The sequence below is a fragment of the Macrobrachium nipponense genome, chromosome 45 (genome assembly GCF_015104395.2).
Source record: "Macrobrachium nipponense isolate FS-2020 chromosome 45, ASM1510439v2, whole genome shotgun sequence".
Classification (NCBI taxonomy): Eukaryota; Metazoa; Arthropoda; class Malacostraca; order Decapoda; family Palaemonidae; genus Macrobrachium; species Macrobrachium nipponense.
In genome coordinates, this window is record NC_061105.1 from 17,901,715 (window position 1) to 17,927,241 (window position 25,527).

The following is a 25,527-nucleotide window of genomic DNA, read 5'->3' on the forward strand; positions in this document are numbered from 1 at the left end:
TCAAAATCGCCCCAGCTCTCATGACGTTTGAGTTAAACTCGGCATAGCAAGATAAATGTCTCGCAGAGGGAAGCAGCTGGACCGCTTCTAGCATGCTATGTTCCTTAATGGAGATTCTACATGTAGAAAGTCTCTGTTATGCGAACAAATGGTCAGATTTCTAGATCTTATAGGAACACGGCTCGCAAAGGGTGCACTTTAGGCATTACTTAGGGTTCTTTCCTTTTACTTTGGCTCCTTTTATAGTCTCTTTCTTCCATCCTGCTAGCCACCCTCTCCTAACAATTGTTTCATAGAGCAACTGAGAGGGTTTCCACCTGTTTCAACTTTCAAACCTTGTGCTGCCAATTGCCGTTTCAGAGCTGTATGACCTCAAGAGAGGCATTAGATTGCCCATTCTTGTGTCGTATGGTATTATGAAGGTTGAATGGACACAACCGAAAGCCAATTTTATATGTTAACCTAAAAATACTCTTTATAAACACCCAGAACCACATGTTTTAATAGCAGGTAGTATTGGGAATGGTGCTTTAAGTTTAAAGAATTATTTTTTAATAAATTTCACAATTTTATTTTGCTCAAGTTTCTTTTAAATGTGCATTCACATGGTGTGCGTAACGCTTAACCAAAAGGTCTTCCAAAGAAAGGCGCCGGAAAACAGAACAAAACAAAGAAACCTGTCTGTGGTGAAACTAAACTGAATTTTAGGGCCACATTCGGTACGATTTCATTCAACCTTAAGCCCTCCTGCACTAGCTTTGATTGAGACCAAGTTACAGTGCTGAGGAGTTTACTAAATTACTTAAAGTCAAGAAACATTGCATTTTTATTCAACAAAAGTGCAGTTGAGAAACAATCAACTGTATATCCTGTACCAATTCTTTTTTGGGTGATGCCACACGTATGTAAAGGTTTAACACATATAATTAATATTTAAAGAACACAACAATTATCCAAATTACGTTAAGAAGCAAGAAAACTAACACATTACTGCAAAAATTATTAACAAAACGTTACGTTACTTCGATAGAAGTAAAACATAAATGGCAAACAGGATCTCAGAATATCCTTATGATGAAGTTACTGCAATGGCAACGACAGTTCACGAGGTGATGTGGCTGGATTCTACAAGAATACCTTCTCTTACTTGCCTTCGTGGAGTCAGATGCTCAAATCCGAGAGATTCACCTTTCCACCCTAGAAGAAAACTCGGGAGGAGTACATTGCATAACACAGTGTCACATCTACAAAATTACAGGGTTACGTAACAAACATCAATTTAAAAACAAAGATCAAGTGCTTCAATCGTAACCCAACATACAAAAAAAAAAGGGATTTCGTCCAGAAGGCAAGCATAAATTACTGGCATGTGCCCTTATAATAAGAAAATAATATATATAGTCTCCACAAGAAGAAGTTTGACAACACTGTAATGATACGTCATCTAATTTTATAGAGATGGACAAAATATGCAAAAAAAGTGGTTTTTACTTTGAATATCAATGTACTAATTTATACCAACTCATTGCTATAGTTAATATAATAAAACTACTTCTGTGGAGCAAAATAATCATATATCAACATATTTTTCATAGAAACTGGGAAATACTTCAAAACAAGTACTCATAAAAAAACTAGGAAATTTTTATTCAAGGTGAATAAATGGCAATTTTTGACACTGTCAATTAGGTGGACGATTCAACATCTGGCCCATATCCTGTTGGGCATTGTATGAAACATGTCACTGCCGGCGTTTTTAAATTAGTTTTTACATTTTTTCACATCTATTCCCCTTGTGGAACTGAACATGCAGTACGAGTATCACCTAACATCACAGAAAAAGACATTTGGATTTGAAATTCCCAGTCTCCCGCTCACCGCTTCTGCTTATAGCCGCGTTCTGCAAGACTTAGCACCTACAAAAACGATAAATTTTCTCTACACTAACGCAGAATAGACGCCACTTCAGTTTTACCGGCAGTGTTATGTGTTTGGGGCAAAATCAGGCAACAGGATGCTGAACGCAGTTAGAGAGTACTCCCTAATGCATCACTGCTCTGTGGTAGGTAAACAAAAGATGGAGCAGAGGCAGCTGTGTCAGACCCAAGTGGCCTATGAATGTAATGGACTCCTTGTTGGGTATCATTTATCATGATCACTTGATTTTGTTGCTGCTGCTGCTGCTGTAGTTGCTGTTGCTGCTGCTGTAGTTGCTGTTGTTGCTGCTGTAGTTTCTGTAGTCGCTGCTGTAGTTGCTGCTGTTGGCTTTCGGTCAGAATTTGTATCTGGCAGGCTGCTTCGCTTGTCTCCACGGGATAAGCAGTTGTTGTCATCGTCGGAGGACTGCTGCTTCCGAAGGCAGCACCCGGGTCACCGCTGAAATTTTCCGCTTTTGCCAACACATTGCAACACTGCAAAGATATTCAGTGTGATGGAAGCTGCAATACAACTGGCTAACTGTGCTGCAATTAGCTGAGGTGATGTAATGTCAGGAGATAAGAATTACAAAGTAGCTGTGAGTGTAAAATTAGTGCTCATTTCTTTTGAATTCCCCAAAGGGAAGAATGGACATCAGAATAACAATTCCTTCAAGTGCTGAAAGAGCCACCTCAAACCACATAACAAATGGCACTGGTGGGCATAATTTATAAGTTTATAAGTGCTCTTTATAGAAATCCCACTTTCTAAGTAGGATTCCTGTACTGACTGGGAATAGTTCGTACGCTTGGAGGGGAAAGAATGACTGGAAGGGTTCGCTTTTGAATCGAAATTTCCATTCAAAAGGAGCAGGAGGTTCAAAGGAACATTTCATTGCTTCAAGGATTCAGTCAGGCAGTAATTAAAGGGTTCATTTTCTTCTCAAAATATGTTGTGCAATGTGTTTCATCACAGCAGTGAATCATATACTTGTGTTGTCAAGAGAAAATATGGGTTAGGATTTTTGCCTGCAAGATGACCAACATGCATCCATTCACTGTTGCTGTTGTTACTCTCCTAATGCTTCTTCCACCAGACGACTCACATTTGTTCTAAGTTTCAGTAATACCTGGTGTTTTGTCTGGTGGGGATTCGGAACTTTAGTAGATTCACATCAACCGTGCATCTGATGTCTAGGCCAGTCCCTTACGACGCTCATGATTGCCTGTTGATAAGCCAATCACAGGGCTGGAAACTCTCAGTCCCTAGAGAGAGTTCACATAGGCAAGGTGTATGTTCCACCTCTCCCCAGAGTTATGTCTTTCAAAAGTATCCCAGGGGAGAGGTGGAACACACATCCTGCCTATGTGAACTCTCTCAAGAAACTGAAAGTTTCCAGCCTTGTGATTGGCTTATCAATAGCCAATCAGATGCACGGTTGATGTGAATCTACTATAATATGATTGTATGAACCCCTTCTGGCAGAGCTAGGAATACCCATCATGGGCATGAAGACAGGTGTACTATCTTTTGGGGGACCAACACAAGGTACCTACAGCCATGAGACTACTCATAGATTAAAAAATAATCACAGTATGGGAGCAGAGCATTAAAAAAATCAACTTTTCATTATTTGAATATCTTGTGATTTCTGTGTAATAATTTCAAGTTCCTAAGACCACTCTATTGCTTTCTTAATGTGACCCAATGTCAAATCAACTAGACTTCCGAATTCTGAGGTCATTTCTGGTGATCGTCACAAGAACCTAGATATCACCAAGGATTCTGAAGCAGATCCGCAAATGGTCAGTGGAATTTGTGTTCCAAAGACATCTGGTGAACAGCATAAGGATACAGGTGTACTACACAGCAGCACCGAACAATAGCATTCATCGTTACTGTATAAGAAAAGACGCAGTAATACTTACTTTTCTGTAGTAAATGGTGATCCAGCTCACAACAAAGATGCTCCAGAAGACTGAGAAACTGCATCCAAAGGCTACTGGGCGTCGATCAATTATTGCAAAATGTAATGTGGAGGAGATGAAGACAGAGAAGCCAACCAATGCAGCTGCCCAAGACAGAGAGATCAGATTCCTAAGGCTTTTCAGGCTGCCTGCCGTTGGGAAGTTGTCGCTCTGTGCAAAGGAAAGAAAGGCAGGTTTGGATCAGATACGAAACAGAAAGTGGGGATCGTGTCGGTAGAATTTCAGTACCAAACTGCAATAAACAATACAGCAAATTTTTATCTGAGTTTGATTCACAAATCGTTTCGTGAAATCTTATCACAGTTTCAGTGTGGATTTTATGCTGGAGTCCCAAAACTGTGTGTGTACAATACTCATACTGTACTGTAAGGAATATGCTATACGCTGTGGTTACTTTCTTACAGTAAATAATGTGTACAGATGTATGTTGCATTATTTTTTCTGACCTGCGGCCCCCAACTGGCCAGTTTTCCCACATTTAATCCACAAAGTTAATCATTCGTGGTTCATGGGTCGTTTCTTTGCAATTATTTTCCACCAAATATTTCCTCAGAATCTTCTCTATCCATTTTCTTCTTTTTTTTATTATTCTAGACTGGCTGACAGAACAGGGCTGACCATTCCACTGGGCACTGAAGTTAAGGAGTAAAATATGGAAGATGAAGCATTTTGGTCGAAAAATTCCTAGAATTTGCGAATACCACATTAGAAGGGAACAGTTTTTCGTCTAAGCATTCCCTTCTGCCGAGAACACGTGTTTTGCAAGTTGATGGCCTAATTAGTCTAGGGACATCTGAAGAAGTGCAGTAATCATGATATAAGTGCCAAGTTACACCTCCGGTCAAACGCATTGGCTCGCTGGTTGGTCAGCAATGTATTGTACTGCATTCATTGAAAAGGCTCATGCACTGTTATTTGTAGATAGCCTGTTTCAGACAGAGATTTAATCAAAGAATGCTTGCACCAATCTCCTAAATTCTGCTGCAAGTTTCCTGTTTTTAACTGGTTGTGCTAACACGAAGCTCACTCCTATTAAAACCATTATGATTTCACGAACCAAATGACAGAATTATTTGCATTATTCTTCAAAACAGTCAAGTCAAGTCAGCAGAACCTAAGAGTCCAAAGACAATAAGGCAATAATTTCTGGCCTGGTATTGCTTCAGATCCCGTGGTCTTTGACTGGGCTCTATTGTAAGCATTGACAGCCCTTCTAGTTATCACCAGACTAAGACAGACATCTTGTCTAAAAGTAGTCCATCTTTGTGGCCTCGAGTGATCAGGCTGACATTCAAACTCTTGCCCAACTAAAACTGGCCATAAACATATGCGACTGGCACAAACTGGTCAGTCTTTAACATCTATGGGGGCTATTGTGCAAGTCATCTGCGTGTGTGGGCAATACCCAAGCAAACTGGAATGGCTGCTAGTCCAGGCAGGAGAAACTAGATGCCAGTCATGTACGTGTATAGCTATCTTTGCAGTGATAAGACTGAAAACCAGACTTCTGTCCAACTTACTGTGATAAGACTGAGAGTCTGGAAGGCACAGATGATGTAAGCGGAGTTCACCACCACCAACAGGAATCCATTAAAATAGTCTGTTGAATACACTGAAAGAAATAAGAATAATCGTGATGTCTTGAGGAGTCATTATATCAAGTTGCTGCACATGCTGTATAATTATCTCTATCGCTCCCGGAATTGGACTGTTTCTATTTCATTGTAGCACCTCAATTCTAAAACCTCTGCCACACTTGAGATCATTGAAGAAATACAACTCGGGCTTACTTGTACTAAAGCAGAATCCTGCAGGGACACCGATGCATGTGCTCCAAAGAATCTGTCAGAGGGCAAGATGACGAGTGAGAAAGTATCAAAAGATTATATTCTTGTTTTCATCAAAGAAAACAGACTGAACTTCATCTTACGAGTTGTTTGCTGACCGGTAGGCCACCTGGTACAAAGGCACCTTAATCTAAGAGCTATTATAGTCTAGTCTTGATTTTAACTATAGAAAACAAAAATCCATTCAAAGAGCGCCGCTTAAGAAATCTTTAAGCAACTACATAGCAGTGGAAGACTAGTATATGTCCTAAGAATATGGCTATCTCAAGTGTTTCTACTAATTGCATTGATATGTACGAGTAACAGGCCATCTAGTTCTGCTATGACCTAGAGCATATTACTTTTAGGTAGCCATCAAGCAATGAATATTTAGTAGCAGGGTAATCTGAGGTAGCTTCGGGGTTGTGGTCTGGGAATGTAGTGAATATAACTCAGCAATGACCTAAGGTGAGGTCTCTAACTAAGCAAAAGAAAACTATTGATGAGAGAAATACTTTTTAGCAAGGTTTTAAACTGGGGTACTTTAAGGCAGCCTTAATTCAAGGGTTGTCTGGAAAGAAACTGGAAAGAAACGCATTTAGACAGCCTGCAGCTATAAGCTATGACCTGGAAGCAATACGCCTTAAGAAAGTATGACCTGAGAGCACCACGAGAAGTTACCAAGATGCTCAGAAGCTTAGCCCGAAACTAGGCCTACTTACGAAACCAACAACCGTCAGGGCGATGATGACAGTCCTGTGGTAGGCCAGCGACTTGCCATCGGTCGAATGGTAAGTGCGCGACCTGAACTGCGGGTGCTCCTGCATGCTGGAAAGGTAAAGGAATAGAATTGAGCCAGTTGTCTGAGTGACTCATAGGGAACTAGTTGGGACGTTTGCGAGTGATGATATGAGTTGAACCCACTAGATGTACTCGGGATGTTTACCGTTGTTATCGTGATTCAGTTCAAATTAATTAACAAAAAATTAAGAAAAAAAAATTGAATTCCTTTAGCTGGGAAAAGAAAATGATAGGATTGTATTATAAGATATATATATATAGAAATATATATATATATATATACATATACATATATATATTCAATATATATCTATATAGTAATATATATAATATACAGATATATAGATATGTAATCTATATATATATATATTATACAATATATATTATATATATATATATATTATATATATTATATATATTATATATATATAATATATATACATATAATATATATATATATATATATATAATATATATATATCTATATATATATAAACACACACACACACACACATATATATATATATATATATATATATATATATATATATATATATATATATATATATATATATATATATATATATATATATATATATATATATATATATATACATATATATGTTACATAAAGAGGGATTTGCTATGATATATTTTAGATGCTGTGACATTTCTTAGAATGTGGACTCATCATTTAACTTCCCTAGAGACACAGTGGTCTGAGTAACATGCCTTGGGAATGCTGATGTATCTTCATTGGGGTGGTGTGATCAAAATTGTTGTCTTAGCAAATCAATGCATGTCCTGTCGCTATGAGTGCTTGATACAGAGGTGACCTTTGAAACTGGTTACAAGCAGTTCATGGGTGTGGGCAGTGGGTGTGAGTTCGTGCGTACGTGCGAGCCTTTTTCCTACATAATGAGATGTAGTATTACCATGATGGATAGATCATCAGAGAGGTGGCAGAGCGAAGATGGCTTCAGCCAAAGTGTTTATAGAGAAGTGATAGTGCATATTGTGTTGAATGGGTAAGCATTATTATATTTATTTTGGCCAAAGTGTGGCTGGATTGTATTTGAATATTTATTTCAGAGATGTTCTATTTATATGATCTTTTGATTATACTCTTATGCTTATCGGGGTGTTCTCCTGTCTTCTAACAGGCGATTCTGGACAAGGGGAATTGTTCTGGACAAGGGGAATTGTTCTGGACAAGGTGAATTGGTCTGGAGAAATGGGAACTGACTTAATTACTATGGTGTACTGTATTATGACTTACCCAGTTTCATGACTAAGATAATATTGGAATATTGGAGTAGGAATATGGAGTGGGGTTATCTGAGTTCAATCATTCATTTAATCGTTTTGTTAAGAACCTGTGTTTATTTAGCTAACACTTTGCTTTGAAATAAATGCATATTTTTGTAAGTTCCGTGTATGACTTGATGACCTTAGATAATGGAGGGGGAAGGTGTATCGAGAGAGAGAGAGAGAAAATGTGTTACCAATTGGCTTTGGACGCGCTGGTCCATCACTACCTTTTAAAATAGAATAACGAGATTATAATCTTATTTATATATATATATATATATATATATATATATATATATATATATATATATATATATATATATGTATATATATATATATATATATATGTATATATATATGATTAGTACTGTGTAGAGTCATTTTCCACGTCAAAGACATCATCTTAGTGTTGAACTCATCTTTATAATATTAAATTATTTTTAGAGGTTGACTCCGGACTGGACGATGGCTTATCTAAACCTGGGATTTATTGACATTACTTTAGCCTGGGAAAGGGCCGATAGTAAACATGGCACTCAGGGGAGTAATTGGAATATTAAAGCAAAACTATATTTGTTGTAGTTGTGGAAGCTTCAGGAGTCCTTTTCTACTCCCAAAAGCTTTAGAATTTCACAACCAGCTTCACAGGCCAAGGAGCTCTATAGGACTAAGCTTCTTGCAAGATTAGACTAATCTAATCGTTCCAAGATAATGACCGCAACAGTGTTAGGGAGTCGTTATCTACGACTAATATTTCTTGTTGGGGAGGGAGGGAGGCATTAGTTTTATGTAACCTACAGTCTTTAGTTTATGTATTTACAGTAATCCTCAAAGGGATTGTACTAAAGACGCCACAAAGGCGGGTACATAGCCGGGCTAAAACCCTTGGGGTCACTGTCTACTCTTTTCACTTTCATTTCTTTTTTCTTTTGTCATTTCCTTCGGTTTGGCCAGCCCCATCGACCTCTGCATTGGAAAATTTCAGGTCTAAAGACGTTCTGAATCTGCCTCATGCATTTTGGTTTCTGGGCATAACTAATCTTACAACCTCAACTGTCAGCAAAGACGCCTTTGCTACGTTCTACTCACCTTAATTAAGTAGATTATTTATTTACCCCTTCTTCTTCTTCTTCTTCTTCTTTTTTTTTTCTTCTTCTTCTTCTTCTTCCTCTTCTTTTGTGTGTTCCAAAACTGGCCCTCAAAGGTCAGCCTTCAAAGAGCAACTGCTAATCGAATTGTTTAGGAAGTAGAACGAAGCTAGGTCATTAGGCGCACAGGGAAGAGTTATCTGCTACAAGAAAAATATTTTTTTATATATATAGATAATAATATGCTCTCACAAAATCAAGAGTCTTACTCCCAATCACTGTTTCTCTGTCTAGTCTATGCTTGCTTGCGAGCCTCTTACGACGCAACGTCCAAGTCAGTACTAAAGAAAGTTTCTTGCTGCAACCAATTGCTCTCTGCCACTTTCTTCTCTCTTTCTTTCTGGTTTCCTCCCACCCAGCTGTCCAGTTTCTTGCTCAAGTTTTCATGACCTCACTTAAGAATACGTATATCGCAGTCCAACCTTTTAAGGGACTTTAACAAAATCAACGATTCCTGTTTATAGTTAAGAGGGTTCATATGTAAATGTTACAAGGCATCGTCTCCTAGGAAAAATTTTATCCGTTAACTGGTCCTTGAAGTCATAAACAGTTATCTCTGTTGCTTATCAAAATGGAATGTTGCTGCGATTATTGCATGCTATCAATACTTATCTATGCATTAGGTGTATATTAGAGTGATAAAAAGAACTTGTAGATAAAAGCAGGCACTCTGCAAGTCCCTGCTATGTTGTTTAAATGGTACTACGTTTTGTTACAAGATTTTTTACCTTTCGGGTGAAAATGCTACCTATCAAAAAGGTTGCCAACCCTTCCCCCTCAGACACACACACACAGCATCAAGACTGAACTACAAAAACTTAGCTGTTAAACGTAGATATATATTTTTTTAATGTAATCCTAGCAGTAAATAGCAGTCTATATAGTTCAAACCATGTCCCACATCTGAAACTAGATAGAATAGTTCGTAATAATCATGACAAAATGCAAATTAACCGTTATGAAGTTATTTTATAAATAATGCTGCAGACCTAGCCTCAGATCAAAGTGAAAGTAGTAAATGAATTAGCTATAAGAATTATGAGAACTCTTATCTAAAAAAGAAAAAAAATGACTAAGTCAAATTTAAGATTCGGACGCTTTGGTCTATATAAATAAAACACACATAATCAAACATGTTTTTATATTGTCAAAGATTCATCAAGATACTGTTAAATTGAAATATATAGGTATATAATCATATTTTAAAAATAATAGTACCTATTTACACTTAAATTCGCTTAAGCTTGAAACAAACGCTTTCAAGGAAGTACGTAGTTTACGATGTTATTCAGTTTTCTTGAACAGATTTTAAATCGCGTTTTCTTTTATTTACAGCATATACTGATTTAAATACCAAACTCATATCTGTCTATTTGCATACTATTTACCGCTTCGCTTTTTGTTTGGTAATATTCTCTTACCATAATCTATTTATTAAATAAACGTACAAGTTCGTGAAGTATTTATATGTACATCAAAATTAAAGGTAAGAATTAGACCTAAAAATGTATTTAAAAAAAAAAAAATATGACGAGGAGAGAGCTGCTTACAAAAAAAAAAGGAAAAAAAAAAAAAAACACGATTTCAGGCAATGAGAGAAGGCGAAAGGAATGCTTGTTAAGGTGGAAGCCTGTGATTGGCTGCAGCAAATTTTCGGCATGTCCCCCCCCCCCCCCCCCGCCCACCCCCGGTTCCTGTATTGGAAGACTGTTGTTAGAAAAGTGATGGAAGATAGGTGTCAGGTAAGCCGGTTGGATGAACAGCCGTTCCCCCCAACCCCCAACTTTTCCACGTATTCTTGGGAGGCTATTCTCGACTTCGTAGGTGTTGATTTCATCTAGGTATTAAATTTCAAATTAGATGTCTATTGAAATAAACGCTGCGATCGTGCTATTGAAATTTATGCATATATCTCGAAAAGGTGACGTTTCCACGTATGTTGACGTCATTGTTTCTGAAAACCCTCTGGAAGTACACAACTAAAACGTATAGCAACATGTGTGATATTTTGAAGACACGGTCAAGTTGGATGTGTTGAATTTCTGGAATAGTCATTGTGCTTTCTTTAACGCTATAACTCATTGTTAACTAACGAAAAAATATTTTTCTTAGTAAGGAAAGATGGCCATTAAAACTTAACCTGATGGCTTCTCTTTTATTGCAGGGAATTTTTAGCGATTATGCCATTTCCAATTATTTCCTAAAAGCATGATCAGGCTTACCAGTTCACAAGCGAGTAATAATACTTTTAATTATTAATCCATACCCACTGAAGGTGTACCAACAATGTTGGAACGCTAAATCCCTTCACCCCTGTGGCTTTCGGAACTGATTTTCGAAGTGGTAAATCTTACGAGGGTAGACCTAGGAAATAACTCCGCGTCGGGTATTTCTTTGGAAATTACACTTTCCTATAATAGTATTGGGTTGCTTATTAAGAATTTGCCGTTATTTTTGGGGGGTGGGCTTTTGACTTTTCCTTGTAGTCGGTGCGGCGTTATTGCCTAGAATTACCCGTTATTGAAGGAAAGTCGCCTTATTTTGTATATCATTGAGGCTCTGTTTTGGGTACGTTGAACGACAGTTGAAACTATAAATGTAGGTTGTAACATTGCTTTTATTACACCTTAGGATAATCCATTATTTCAAGGAAGGATATAGATATAACTGATAAAAATCTCCGAGGTTTTTAATTGAGTCAGGTGGGTGCCAAAAGCATAAAGTCGTACAAAAAGAAAAAAAAACTTATATAATTTCATCGAGTTATGAAGTATTGAAATTTGCAACTTAAACTAAAAGACTTTAATATCTTGAGTACAAGAACAAGAGCAAAGATGAGACCACCTGAGGATGGATACTGGTGATGGTTAACCTGTATTTTTTTTAAAAAGGGGAAAAATATTACCACGCAGACGAGTACTCATAAGCATTATAAATTGTTGAATTAAACGCCCAAAAATCAGTTAAACGGAACATTATAAGTGAGATTAAATAGAATCGCCTTGTGTTGTAGAAATCTTATATGGAGGTAAAATTAAACCATTGCTTGATGAATGGATAAATGTTGTAATATAGATATTCTTAAGATTGATACAAATGGGACTAAATTTTTTTACCTATATTTCTTTAAGGATTTGTTGCTCAAAATATTCATACCTAATATCTAGTTTGAAAAGTTAACTGGTCATAAAACTGCATTGGAAGAGAATTATTTCCTTGGTGGATATCGATGTTTCATTTAATGTCATGAACAGAAGCTGCTGTAAATTGAACTTTGAATCATGGCTTGTTTTTGTGGGGCTAAAGACTGCCAGCAAAATCTCTTATGTGGAGTCGTATTGGTCAGCGAAATGGCCTGAAATAGGGGTCCTGTTTGGAAGGTTAATTCCTCGAAACAGAGGTCATATTTGCCACTGAAATAGGGGCCATGTTTGTTAACCAATTCTCCTGAAATAGGGGGTCATATTTGTGAATCTTTTCTTTATAGTGACCCCATTGGTTTTCGGGGTAGTTACCTAGGGCTATTTTTTTTTTTTTTTTTTTTTTTTTTTTTTGGGCTATTTTTTTTTTTTTTTTTTTTTTATTTGGGGGGGGGGGGCGGGATCACCTCTGGTGAATCTTAATAATAGCTCCGTCAGAGTTTGAGTAAAGAGTAATTCTCATATTTTGAAGGAATATACTAAGGATGCTTTTAATTAAGGAAGCAAATTAGTGACGGTGAGACCTGTGTATATTTGACAGCAAAATCCCCTAAATTGATGAGCAATATTTCTCATATATAACCTGAAGGGTCGATACTAGCGTTGAAATATCTACGTTGATAACAATGAATAGATATTATGAATTAATGTATATGTATATATTATAAATATATATATATATATATATATATATATAGATATATATATATATATATATATATATATGTATGTAGATATATAAATACCTTTACATGTATATACATTATATATATATATATATATATATATATATATATATATATTATTATATACATACACATACACACACACACACACACACACACACACACACATATATATATATATACATACATATATATATATATATATGATATATATATATATATAAATACGTATATACATATATATATATATACATACATATACATATATATATATATATATATATATATATATATATATATATACATTTTACATAATCCTGAAACCTACTTTATAACGAAGTTTCCAGTTAAGTATTTACTGTGCGTAGTGACTGCGATATGTAACTACTTACTTTAGCTATTAATTTTATTTATTTATTAACAAAATCGTAGTCTGTGAAAATTTCCTTAACGATAATCTAGTGTCAAATAGTACGCTTAAGTAAATGAAAATATCAGGTTTGTTTACCCAGGAAAAAATGGAACTTATTTAAAAAGCGTCTAGCAAATTAAAGTTTGGTATCTAATGTATTATACTTAACAGGAAATGAATTTCTCTCCTGGTTTCTAGAACTGTTAAATTCGTTTTACAGAACTGTGACTGTTAACCATGGAAGGCATCGCAATCAACGGAGCCGAAGCGAAGTTCGTTACAGAAATGGCCCACCCACTTTTTGGAAACATCACTTAACTCATTTCTTTGCATCTGTGAATGGCGCTGAGGTTTGTCAGACACACGGGAGAGTTAGCCTGAAGCGGGCGGGAGGCTCGTCACTTACTCTGGGAGTTTTTCAAACTGGGATATACTACTCCTGCTGTGATGAGAACATCGACAGAAAGTGCTGTTGGTGAAGCTGATACCCAGAGGTAAAAAATCAGATACAAGAAGAAAATGTTTGACGAGTTGGTTCTTAAATTTTCTCGAGGGGAACTGATGTTAAGTGTCTCCACAGGATTAGACCACTGATAAAAGTGAACATAATTAGACCACTGGTAGAGGAACGTATGATTAGACCACCGAAAATGATGAACACAGGATTAGACCACCGATAAAGATGAACACAGGATTAGACCACTGATAGAGGAACATAGGATTAGACCACCGCTAAAGATGAACACAGGATTAGTCCGCCAATAAATGGGGACAGAATTTGACCAACGACAAGGCGGACCTTATTGAACCACCAACGTAGAGGAACACAGAATAAAGACATGAACACTGGATTAGACCACCAAAGGGGGACAGGATTAGGCCACCGGCTTAGCAGAGGGGGAGCGGGCCTATGTTCCCCTGGTCCTATGTGGCCTGGTTTAGATAATAATTGTAAAGGATATATGAACTGAAAATTGTTAGTTCCATACATCGTAGGCCATAATTTTTTGGAATCAGTAGCCATAGATTCCTATTAGTGTAAGCGTTTGAAAAAGTGTTGCGAGACTTACCTTCTGGACGATTCCTATTATTGTAAGTTTTTTTAAGTATTTTCTGAAGATTTCCATTAGCTTGACCAAGAGTTTGATCAAGAACTCGCAGCCTGACAATAATAATTTTTTTTAAAGTCATTGTCGTAAGACTTCTAAGTATGTTTACATTTTCGTGGATACTGTTATTGAATAAAATAAATCTCATTTTGTTTAGGTCTTTTGAAATGCGCTCAATTTTGAAGGTTCATATTTCACTGCATTGAAACATTTCTCTTCAACTGATTAGTCAATAAATGTCAATTTACAACATTGCAAAGTTGTTTTCTGCAGTTGCTCAAGGAATAATCACTGGTAGAACATGAAGTAGGACACATGCAGGTACATTGGTCAGGTGACTGTCATGAGCCCATTTAAACCCCAAAACAGGCCCTGTGTTGGACCCGGGGAACTTAGTCCCTCTCCCAGCAGAGGTTAAGTTGTATCGACTCATACACTGCCGAATTTCCGGCTGAAATAGTGCTACAAAAGCCAGTGATTCAAACATAAGCAAGGCGAGTATGCATAGAAACTTGTACGAGACAGAATGCACGTTAAAAAAGGATTTAGCAAACCTGAGACGCATCATAAGAAACGAAGATGATGACAAGGCGTGATTCGATCTCCAGGTTAATCGGGACGTTTGCAAGATTTTCCCCTCAAGCATAAGTTGTAAACATTATATTCCTAACTTCAAGGTCTAGAGAGTACTATAGGGTATACTCTCTAGACCTTGCCTAACTTAACGTGAGGTAGTGGTCTTCGTCATTTAATTGCTCTTCCATAGACCTTGCCCAAACGACCCCACTCCTCCCCCAAACAATTACAACAACAAAGTAGTTTGTAGGCTTACTCCCCGAGTATGCAAAAATTTAAGGAAACCATGTCAAAATAGAATTGACTACTGAATGTTGGTGGAACCTCTTCCTGCAATAAAGTATTCCACATTCAGGAGTATTTACACGTGGGGGCATGGATCAATGAGGATAAATACAACTGGTTTACAACACAATAGAAGTAGCTACTTATTTTTGAGCACACGTCATCCAGGCCATATTCTATAAGTTGCCTCGGAATAAAGAGAAATTCCCAAGGCGGATTCTAGAGAGGTAAACGGCGCAGCAGTCGTTTTTGCAGTTAGGATAGAAAAATATAAAAAGGGACGCGAATGATGGAGTGATCGAGGCCCAATAGTTGACTTCCAAAAGCAAACTAAAGAAAGAGATGAAACTTTCAGACGATGGCGCCTTCGAAACCCAACCTGATCACGGGTGAGTCCTCTAGTATTTAGTATGAATTTTTGTTATTCTTTGTATGCACTTAAGAAGTACAGATTTGGGAGAACAGTGGCCATAGAGAGTGAGCCCATAATGATAGCACTAAAATAATCGAGAGTGATGTATTTGCTGAAGAGCGGAAATCATTTTTACTTTTATGAGTAAAAGTTAGTTTTGAAAGAGCTTAAAGGAATATTGACTACGATATGTTATGTACATATCTTTGAGTGATATTACATACTGTAGTTAATCGTATCTCAACACAGTTCTGGTATGGCTTTAAGAAACAATTTAACAGCCAAATGGAATAATGTACGTTGGTTTATATCCAACCCCAACCAACGATGACAATGTTGTTGGTGTAAAAACTACAACGAGTTTCTCAAAAGTTTTTGTGATGTGATTAAGACGTCTTAAGAAAGTATATAGTCTTTAAAAATAACTGTATAAAAGTAGGATAATCTATACTGAACAACCGAATTTTCTTTTCAGACTTAAACCTGAGCTAAATTGATGAAGAAAATGTAGCCTGTGTTACAGCAGGGAAGGTGTTCGTCTGAAACTGAGGTTAAGGCTGCTTAAAAATGGAAGCTTTTCTGTGATGTATAAAAGTTAGTCTTTTAAATTTTCAAGATTTGATAGTGATGGCAACATTTATAAAGTCGTATATTTCAGTGCAATTTTGTAGTTTGTCAAATTTTAATATATGTAAAAGTGGTTCTCCTAGGAGTGGCATCATAAACAAAACTACGTGAAAAAAACTAAGGGAAACTCGTGATGAAGTGAATTAGGGCTATAGTGCTGTATTTGGACGTCAAAACATAAACTTTTCTAGGAAGAGACGAAACTGCTCAACGGTTGTGCCTTCGAAACATAACGTTATCATAGGTGAGCGTTGGAAGTGATTAGTATGAAAATGTCATAGATTCTTTGGATATTCTATTCAGACAGGGAGTAGCATATTAAAATCTTTATTCCTTGAATATGCAAAGTATAGTTCAGTGTGCAAATATATATTATTACCAATGTTGTGGTGGTTTTTCTTGTGTTATTAAGTCTTTTTCTTTTTGTAGTTTTGGTTTGTATTTGTTTCTCTTTTAGTTGTGTTATATGGGGATATCCTTCAGCTACACCGCATTGAGTTTGAATCTCTCTTAGGAACTCAAGTTTATTTTATAGAATACTTATCTGATCTTGACGTCTCGCTGATTTATCTCATTTCATCTCATTTAATTTCTTTTCCTTTAATTCACTTTCTCAGGAGGCTTTTGACGTGAATTCGTTTACTTTGGATTCTGGGCAAGTTAAACACCACATTTCTCTTTCTTAATTATTATTGTAACACACAAATTCACTGTCCAATCACACACAAATGACATAGGGGACACGGAGTATAACCCGACACAAGTTCTGCGTCCAGAGGTGAGTTCCTAACTAAACTTCAACTGAGGTCTGGACCCATTTTTCAATTCTGGCTCCACCTTCTTTTCTACTGGAAAACACCTTAATTCTTCGTAACTGGATAATCTTGTCCGCCTACTACTTCCGTTGCCGCCCTTTAACGAATTAGAGTGTATGCTGTGAGCCGTCGTTACCATCCACTGGTTATCGTTGTTCAGGTCCGAGATTGCTTACATCATCGAATTTCTGCTGTGTCTCACTCGATTCCTTTCTTGTGTTTTGTGACCCTCAGTTTCAAACATCCTGGTTTGCGTTCCTTTTCTACCTCTCTCTCTCTCCTTCATCTACTATAACTCTACTAGTAGATTTTCCTAGCTAATCTTCTGCCTTTACATGCTTTACATTTACTCGGCCACCTACCGGCGTTGGCCTCAATGCCAAAACATAGCAAAGTTTCTCACAAAGTACTTAAACATAAAAAAAAATACAACGTTTAAAGTAATCACAAATGGCAATATGTATAACAAATATTAGAACATCAGTTACTTGAAGTCAAATTATTAAGCAAAGTCTTAATAGTGTTGAGCTTGTTAATAACTAATACTCTGACAATGCATATGAAAGATAGTATGGTGAGTATTAACAAAACAACATTCACCATTGAAATGATGGGTGAATTGTTAGTCTTATACACATGGAAAAAATGATTAGCTTCTTCAAGTTTGCTGAATGACTCTAACTCAAGTTTGGACAATTTGAAATCCTTAACATTCTCAAAATGATTTATGTGGCTTGATGAATTCAATGTATAGGTAGCAAAAATGTTAGGTTTGTAGTATAAATAATTCAAAATAACTACTTCACAAGATGTAACAAATGATTTGACGTTATTAAACATTATTTGTGATTGATTATTTTTGCAAGTGACTTTAGCTGTTACTTGATTTTGTGAAAATACTACTAACTCACCATACAGTATTTGAGCCTCGAAATTATGATTGTAAAGGACCTACTCACAGTTATTCTCACCATTCCTGTCATTAATTAAATCATCTATGCAATACAACTTGTTAAGTGGCTCATGAAAACTCTGTATATTACAAACAAACTCGTTGGCTTCAAGCATGATACAGTCATCAAAATCTTTGTTACTTAGTTGTACTAAAAGGAGGGAATTCTGTTGCAATGCAAAATGTACTATGTCTTGGTTCAAAACAATTGACTTGTTATTTACTAACACTGGGAAAGGGTAAATTGATATCACGTTATTATTAAATGGTATAACTTAAACAATGTGATCAGAAACCATCTTAACTGTTATTAAACTATAATAAGTAAGGACATTACGAACAAGCGGCTTGAAGTGGTGATCTAACATACACCTTTCTATAATGAGGTATAATTCACTAGGACTGATAAGGTATGGTGATAAAATTTTCTTTGTGGACATCATAATGGCATTCAGAAGTTCTTTTTTAGTTTAACAAAAAAGGACTCTGTTTCAAACATTAACTGGTTCACAAGTTTAGACCTATGTCATTCATTTATTTCTGTTGTAATATTTTGAGCTGCACTGATAACAAAGTCCTTCAGTTTATTAATCAACATTTGGTTTTTGTTAGCCGCATCAATTACCTTGTTCATAATGGTACCTCGTTCAGCTGCCCACATTTCTAACTTTTCTATTCTAGCTCTATCTTTCTTTACGTCAGTATCAGTGGTCACACCAAACAAAGTGTTTAATGCTGTACCTATAAATGGAAGGAGTGAATGCTTCCTAATTCTCTTAGGTCGAACCTGGCTGATATCATTTCTGAGTTTCATCAACAAAACTGTGTTGGTACTATTTTGGTTACTATCTATGACACTTTCAAGCTCATTAAGTAGTTCCCTCAATTGTTCCTGTTTCTGATCCACGGTTGTTATATTAATCTTTACCACTGTAATATCGTGTATCATCTTTACTTGACCGTGATCCTTTAAGATGGCTCCCTTCTTGATTTCCAAGAGAGAGATGCAGATATGACTCACCATGAGCCGTAGTGAAATCCATTTCCTGCAATTTCTTGGGTTAGTGTGTTAGGTACATTCAAACGTGAACAAGCATTCGGTTCTTCTGCTGTTTTATATAGAATTCCATTAATTAATTGAAATTCAGACTGATCATCCTCATTTTGCATTAAGTTACCCATTGTTTTTCTAATGTTAGCACCCCTTTGTTGTTCGATCTGAACTCTTTCCAAATCTAGATCTATGATCTGACAACTAAAGCAGAAGTTATTAGTTGTGATTTGTTTCCCAGTCTTTTCTTGCGATCTTGACAATGCTTCTGCTATAGTGTTATATCTACCTGGGATATATCTAAACTCTGGGGCAAATTCTAAGACGCTTATAAAGCATCTGTTAAATTTCATATTATTTGTGAAAGCTCTTTTCTTAAATAGATCACAAATGGGCTTGTGATCTGTAAGCACATTGACTTTATGTCCTAGCAAAATATGCCTAAATTTTCGTAATCCCCAATATAGAGCTAAGCACTCTCGCTCGGTAGTGCTATAATTTCTTTCTGCAGCATTCAAAACTCTACTTGCATAATATACTGCTCTCATTCTTGTTTTCCCCTGTTGCATTAAAACTGCACCTACACCTGTACTGGAAGCATCGCAGTCTAAGTAAAATTCTTTTGAAAAATCTGTGTAAACTAAAATTGGATTTCTTGTCATCATTTCCTTGAGTGTTTGGAAAGCCCTTTCATGTTCTGCCTTCCATTCATAAGATACATCCTTCTTAGTTAAATCTGTTAAAGGTTTGGCTATAGTGGCAAATCCCTTCATAAAAGGTCTGTAATAACCTATCATTCCTAAGAATCGTCTCAAGGCTTTCAAGTTACTTGGAGCTGGATATGCTACAATTGCCTTTATTTTACCTTGCTGTACATGCAGTCCATTTTCGCTGATGACATGTCCCAAATATTCTAATGATCTCATCATGAATTGACATTTCTTAATTTTTTTTCTTTAATCCTGCGCTCTTCAGTCTTTCTAACACTATTTCTAAAGTCTGAAAGTGACTATCCAAGTCCTTACTAGAAATTACTACATCATCTAGATACACCGAAACATCCTCTATATCCCCTAAGATTTGGAGCATCAATCGAGTAAAGGTTAATGGGGCTGATGTAAGGCCAAAGGGCATGACTTCAAACTGTTAATGTTCCTTATGAGTACTAAAAGCTGTCAAAGGCTTGGACTCTTCATCTAAGGGTACCTGCTAATATCCACTGAGCAAGTCTAATGACGTAAATATTTTTGCTCCACCTAATTGAGCTAACATATCATTTATGACAGGCATTGGCATTCTATCTGGGATGGTGTGTGAATTTAATTTTCGATAATCTATTACCATTCTCCAACTGCCATCTTTCTTTGGAACTAACAAGAGAGGTGAATTATATGGTGATTTAGAAGATACTACTACTCCATCTTTCTTCATTTCGTCAATTAACTGATCTACATCGGCTGTTGACTTATTGGGAACTTATACTTAGGTATATAGAATGGTTTAGTTCCATTTTGTATTAAAATCTTATGCTATAAAGTATCTGTTCTTCCTAACTTATCTCCTTCTAAAGCAATGACATTTTTATACCTCTCCAATATTTGAAGTAATTTATCTCTATTCTGAGGAAAGTCTGTTTTATTTACTTCCTTATCTAAAAATGAACTTTGTTCTGTGCAAGAGAAGAATGCTTTTTCACCTAGTGTTAGTAAAGGATTATTCACTACAATTCCTGTACAAAATTCTATACCAGACCTTAGCAATAGTCTTTTGTCTGAGTAATTCTGGACGTATGTCTCGCAATTAGTACCAGTCATGTGAACTAGGGAATTGGTCCCATTCCTAAACAAAGTCAGGTAAGTCTTCATTAGTTAGCATTACATCGGTTTCATGCAAGTCTTCGTCTGTTTTAGCTCTAAGACAAACTTTGGTTAGACATTGCGGGTACAAAACTACTTCTCTGTTAAGCACAAATCAGACAGTATGGTCATCTGCAGTACTAATTAAACGTATTTTCTTCGTGATCGTGTTATCTCTGAGAAATAACAGACATTCGTTTCATCTTAACTTTCTTCCAATAGCATTGTTGAATTTAATTCATTCTTATTTTATTTGTCCTAATAAACGGACTTCATTGTATATTTTTCTTCTTTACCTTCATCCATTATGAGATATGTACAATCACTTTCTGATTCATCTTCATCTATTGTTGAATGCTCATAATCAATCTGTGATTCATTTTCATCAATAATTGGTTCAGATGCAATAATTTGTTCAGAGCTCTGAGTATCAAGGCTTGCATTGTTAATGTTATTTATTTATGCACAATCTATCATAGAATCCTTCCTGGGTAAGGACATTTCTTCTGAACTATTATCTTTACCACTTAATTCAATATTATCCACTAAATCCGTGCTACCCGGGCTAGCATTATTATCCATCTTAGTCTCTTGGATGTTCGCTTCTCTAGATGTCGTCTCAGATAAATTGATTCAGATTTATGCAAGACTTTCCTTCTAGCTGAAACAAACATTTTCTCTATTTCTGCGTTGCAAATTGATTTTATTTTCTCCATAATCTAATATTATTCTACATTTCCGCATAGCTTTATATGAAAACAGAGCTTGAGTAGGATAAAATCTTTCTTCTAATACTACAAACACTTTCTTAAAATTTTTGTCTAAAATCTCTATGTTCAGTGTGACATTACCCAAAGCATTAATCTTTTCCTGCTATTCCTCTTATAGTTCTACCAGGACCTTGTATTTCTGAATCTGCAAAGCCTAAATGTTTTATTAATGTTTGTTTTTCTATGATATATACTGTACTGCCTATATCTAAAAGTAATGAGCACTGTTTACCATTAATTCTTGTTTGGATGATAGGTAAATCTTCTTGGCATATTTCCTTATCCTTATCCTTTACTGAGAATACTATCTCTCTATTTCCTTTAAAGGCAACTTGAATGTACTATCTTCCTTACCTACAGTGACTATTTCATTCTCATTCTCTATTGGTAAGGAAGCTCTCTTTTGTACTACCCTTTTCTGTAATTGTCACTGCGTCTGATTGTTATTTTGGGGTGTACCAGCATTATTGGTTGTATGATTATTATTAAACCAACATTTTTGTGTTAGGTGACCTGTTCTATTAAAATTGGAACAATATCTTGGTCGCCTACAATTTTGAGTTGTGTGGTTGGAATAACCACAGTGGGCACAATTTTGTCCCTGTTTATTATTTTGTCAAATGAACTTTGACTCTGATTACCATTGTTTGGATTTCCCCTGGGCTGTTGAGGCCTATATCTACTATTTCTGTTTGCTTGGAAAAGTTTTCCATTACTGTTCTTATGATTATTCCTAGGATCTTGTTTTTCCCTGGTTGGTCTATGGTTGAAAATTTTCTAGATCTGTCTGGAACACTATCTGTCCTCTCTGAAAAATTATTCCTATTTCTACCTGTGTTTCCATTATTTACAAAACCTGTAAATTCTTTTGCTAGATTCAGTTCTCTATAGGATTAGGTTCTTGTTTCATAAAAACACTTTTATCTTCCTCCCCGATAGCGTCATATACTATACCATGGGCTATGTAGTTTAATACCTCCCTGAAACTCACTAAATCTCCTACATTATCATTAAAAGCATTGCGATCGCCAATAATTACTCCTGTAATCTTTAATTAAATCAATAGTTAAGTTATGGATGGCATTTTCTACATCAATATGGAGGTTTGCTATACTATTACCATCATATTTCTGGTGTAAAAACTTACTGAGATTGTACCATCGATATTGCTGAGTGATAGGCTCCCAAATTTCAAAACACACTTTCCTAAATTCTGCAAAAGTTTTAATTTCCTGGAACTTGAATGAATTTAGAGTCCGATGAGCGTCTCCTTTCGCCGAACTAACATAGAGTAAAGCTTCATCTATTTTCTTGCGTTCATCGGTAATTCCACTGGATGAAATCCGACTTTCGGTATCTGCAATCCACTGCGATACCGAATACGCTTCTAATTTATTCTTTTCAGAATGACCCTTTTCTACATTACCGCAAATGCGTGTAGCCTGTGTTATTACAGCGGCCTGTGCCATTCTAGAATACCTAGTATGTACTTGCAATGGGTTTAGTAATGTTATTATTGGTAGCAACAATCACACTATACTCTGTTTTTTTTTTTTTTTCATCTGTCCATCCGCCTTGGTGGTCTTGCATGGTAACACTGCGTCCCGGGCTTTAAATAGTTACACTATGTGTAAGTTTTAGGTAAATAAAAAGACATCTTGGTGTACATTTGCAACTGAAAAGTGTTTTAATAATTTACTGTATGCGAATTACACCGTTAATATTCGAAATAGGATATTATTTAAAGGCCGGGACGCAGTGTTACCATGCGCAAACACCACAGGCGGATGGACAGATGGAAAAAAACAGAGTATAGTCGTGGGTATATTTGCTACTGTCGAAAGCGGTACTCTGGGTGGACTTTCGCTATGCGATCGTCGTGGGGGAAAAGTAGTCTGATTATTTAGACTCGATCGTCTGTCAGGGGTTGGACGTAGGCTATAATGGTTCGAGTTTGGAGTTCTGTTTCTTTGCAACCTGGTGATAATTTCATGAAAGTTTCTATTCATACTACAGCCGGACTAGATACAATTTTGAAAAATTAGATGCATTGTTATACTTACATTATCTTCATGTTGGCAGAAGTCTGTGGTCCCTATCTTGCCTATCTAATTTCCTTATATCTATGTCTACGGTTTTCTTCCTTCAATCTGGAAAAACATTAACATTAGTACATGCCGTTATTCCTTATTCCAACCATTGCACTTTGTGAACTGAATGACAATATCTTTATGGTTCTAGATTTATCATACAACGATAAAGGAAGAAAGATAATTACTTTATCTTACAAATTTAGGCAAAAAATTTTTTTTATCTCGAGCTGATTGTTATGAACTATTTTTATAAAAGCATATCTATTCACATTGCAGTGCGGTGTGAGAAAATTCTATTTAAAGTTATCATTAGACGTTTATCTATTAGGACACTTCAAACTTTTTCTTCTTTCTTCGGTTTCTGGTTGTGTCGGACACTTCTGCGCTGTCCGATGAATCGTTCCGCTGTCGTCGCTCAGTGATGTCACTCAGCCCGGCCGTCACTCAGCGCCGTCACTCGGTGTCGTCACCGTCGTTTAGGGGAATTGTAAGCACTGTTTGGGGAATTGGGCGCTATCTCTGCCATAACGATGGTTAGCGCTCTTATGTTGATTGAAGAATTCAGTCAACTGTTTGCCATGAAGCTCCACTGCGCTGAATTTGAAGTTCCTGCTTTTCCACTACTCTGAATTGTCGCGTTCATATGGTTTAGGAATGCGGAAATCTGACATTCACTATTCTTCGTAGTTTCTCACTGTGTTTCGTCGCTGCGACAAAGTAAGATACTGCCACTCGATTTCGTTCGCCTTCTGCTCGGATGAAGTTGTTGAGTCTACAGTCGACGGGTGCCCAGTCTCGGAGATATTTTTCGTTATGTTTTGACGAGTTTTCCTTTTCTTCGTCCTTCGAGTTATTGAACTCTGTAATTCTTCTCTTCAATTGTAGAGTTTGTGCCTTCGAATTTTGGTTATTTGTTGGTTCTTGTTATAGCGCTTAGTGATTAGCGCTCCGCTTTCCAGCGATAATTCAATTAAATGTCTGTCAGTACTTTTTATTTTCTTCTCCGCTTTTTATATTTCCACAGTGTTTCTGTGTGTATGTGTGTTTAATCACTATATTCGTTGGTGTTTTTGCACTGAGAATCCATATTCGCTGCACACAATGTATGTGTGTTTAGTTTTTCTTTTGTATTATTAAGTCTTTTTCTTTTTGTATTTTTGGTTTGTATTGGCTTCTTTTAGTTTGTTATATGGGGATACCCTTTATCTATATTGCTTTGTTGGTTCTATCTCTCTTAGGAACTTATTGCTGTATATTGTAGAATACTTAGCTGTTTCTGGAAGTCTTGCTGATTTATCATTTAAATTCAGTTAATTCCTTTTCATTTAATTCACTTTCTCAGGAGGCTTTTGACGTGAATTCATTTCCTTGGTTTTTGGGCAAGTTAAACACCACGTTTTCTTTCTTAATCATTATTATAACACACACAAATTCACTGTTCAATCACACACAAATGGCACAAGGTAACCGAAGTATCAACCAACACATGATTTGCGTCCAGAGGTGAGTTTCTAACTAAAGTTTTCTGTTTTTTCAACTGAGGTTTGAACCCATTTCTTCAATTCAGGCTCCACGTTAATCTATTACGATACTTCAAACTTTTTCTTCTTTCTTCGGTTTCTGGTTGTGTCGCAACTCACAGTCATCCACCTAGCCTCTACCTACAACCTTACACCCACAGTCATCCACCTA

At 36.3% G+C, this 25,527-nt stretch overlaps 1 protein-coding gene across 3 annotated transcripts; it reads right to left on the reverse strand.

The window, feature by feature from the left end:
* Positions 1–544: 544 nt before the first annotated feature.
* LOC135214404 (hairy/enhancer-of-split related with YRPW motif protein-like) lies at positions 545–9,452 on the reverse strand. Of its 3 annotated transcripts, none has more exons than XM_064248675.1 (7): positions 9,201–9,452; positions 8,933–9,066; positions 6,454–6,559; positions 5,696–5,747; positions 5,426–5,517; positions 3,846–4,055; positions 545–2,411 (listed from the first exon to the last, which is right to left on the reverse strand). In XM_064248675.1, the coding sequence occupies exons 3-7, from the start codon at positions 6,556–6,558 to the stop codon at positions 2,028–2,030; spliced, it is 843 nt and encodes a 280-aa protein (XP_064104745.1). In that variant the 5' UTR covers position 6,559; positions 8,933–9,066; positions 9,201–9,452; the 3' UTR covers positions 545–2,027. The 3 variants fall into 3 exon arrangements, with proteins under 3 accessions (XP_064104745.1, XP_064104744.1, XP_064104742.1); XM_064248674.1 differs by having other exon boundaries at positions 8,933–9,069; XM_064248672.1 differs by having other exon boundaries at positions 8,933–9,452.
* Between the last annotated feature and the right edge of the window lie 16,075 nt (positions 9,453–25,527).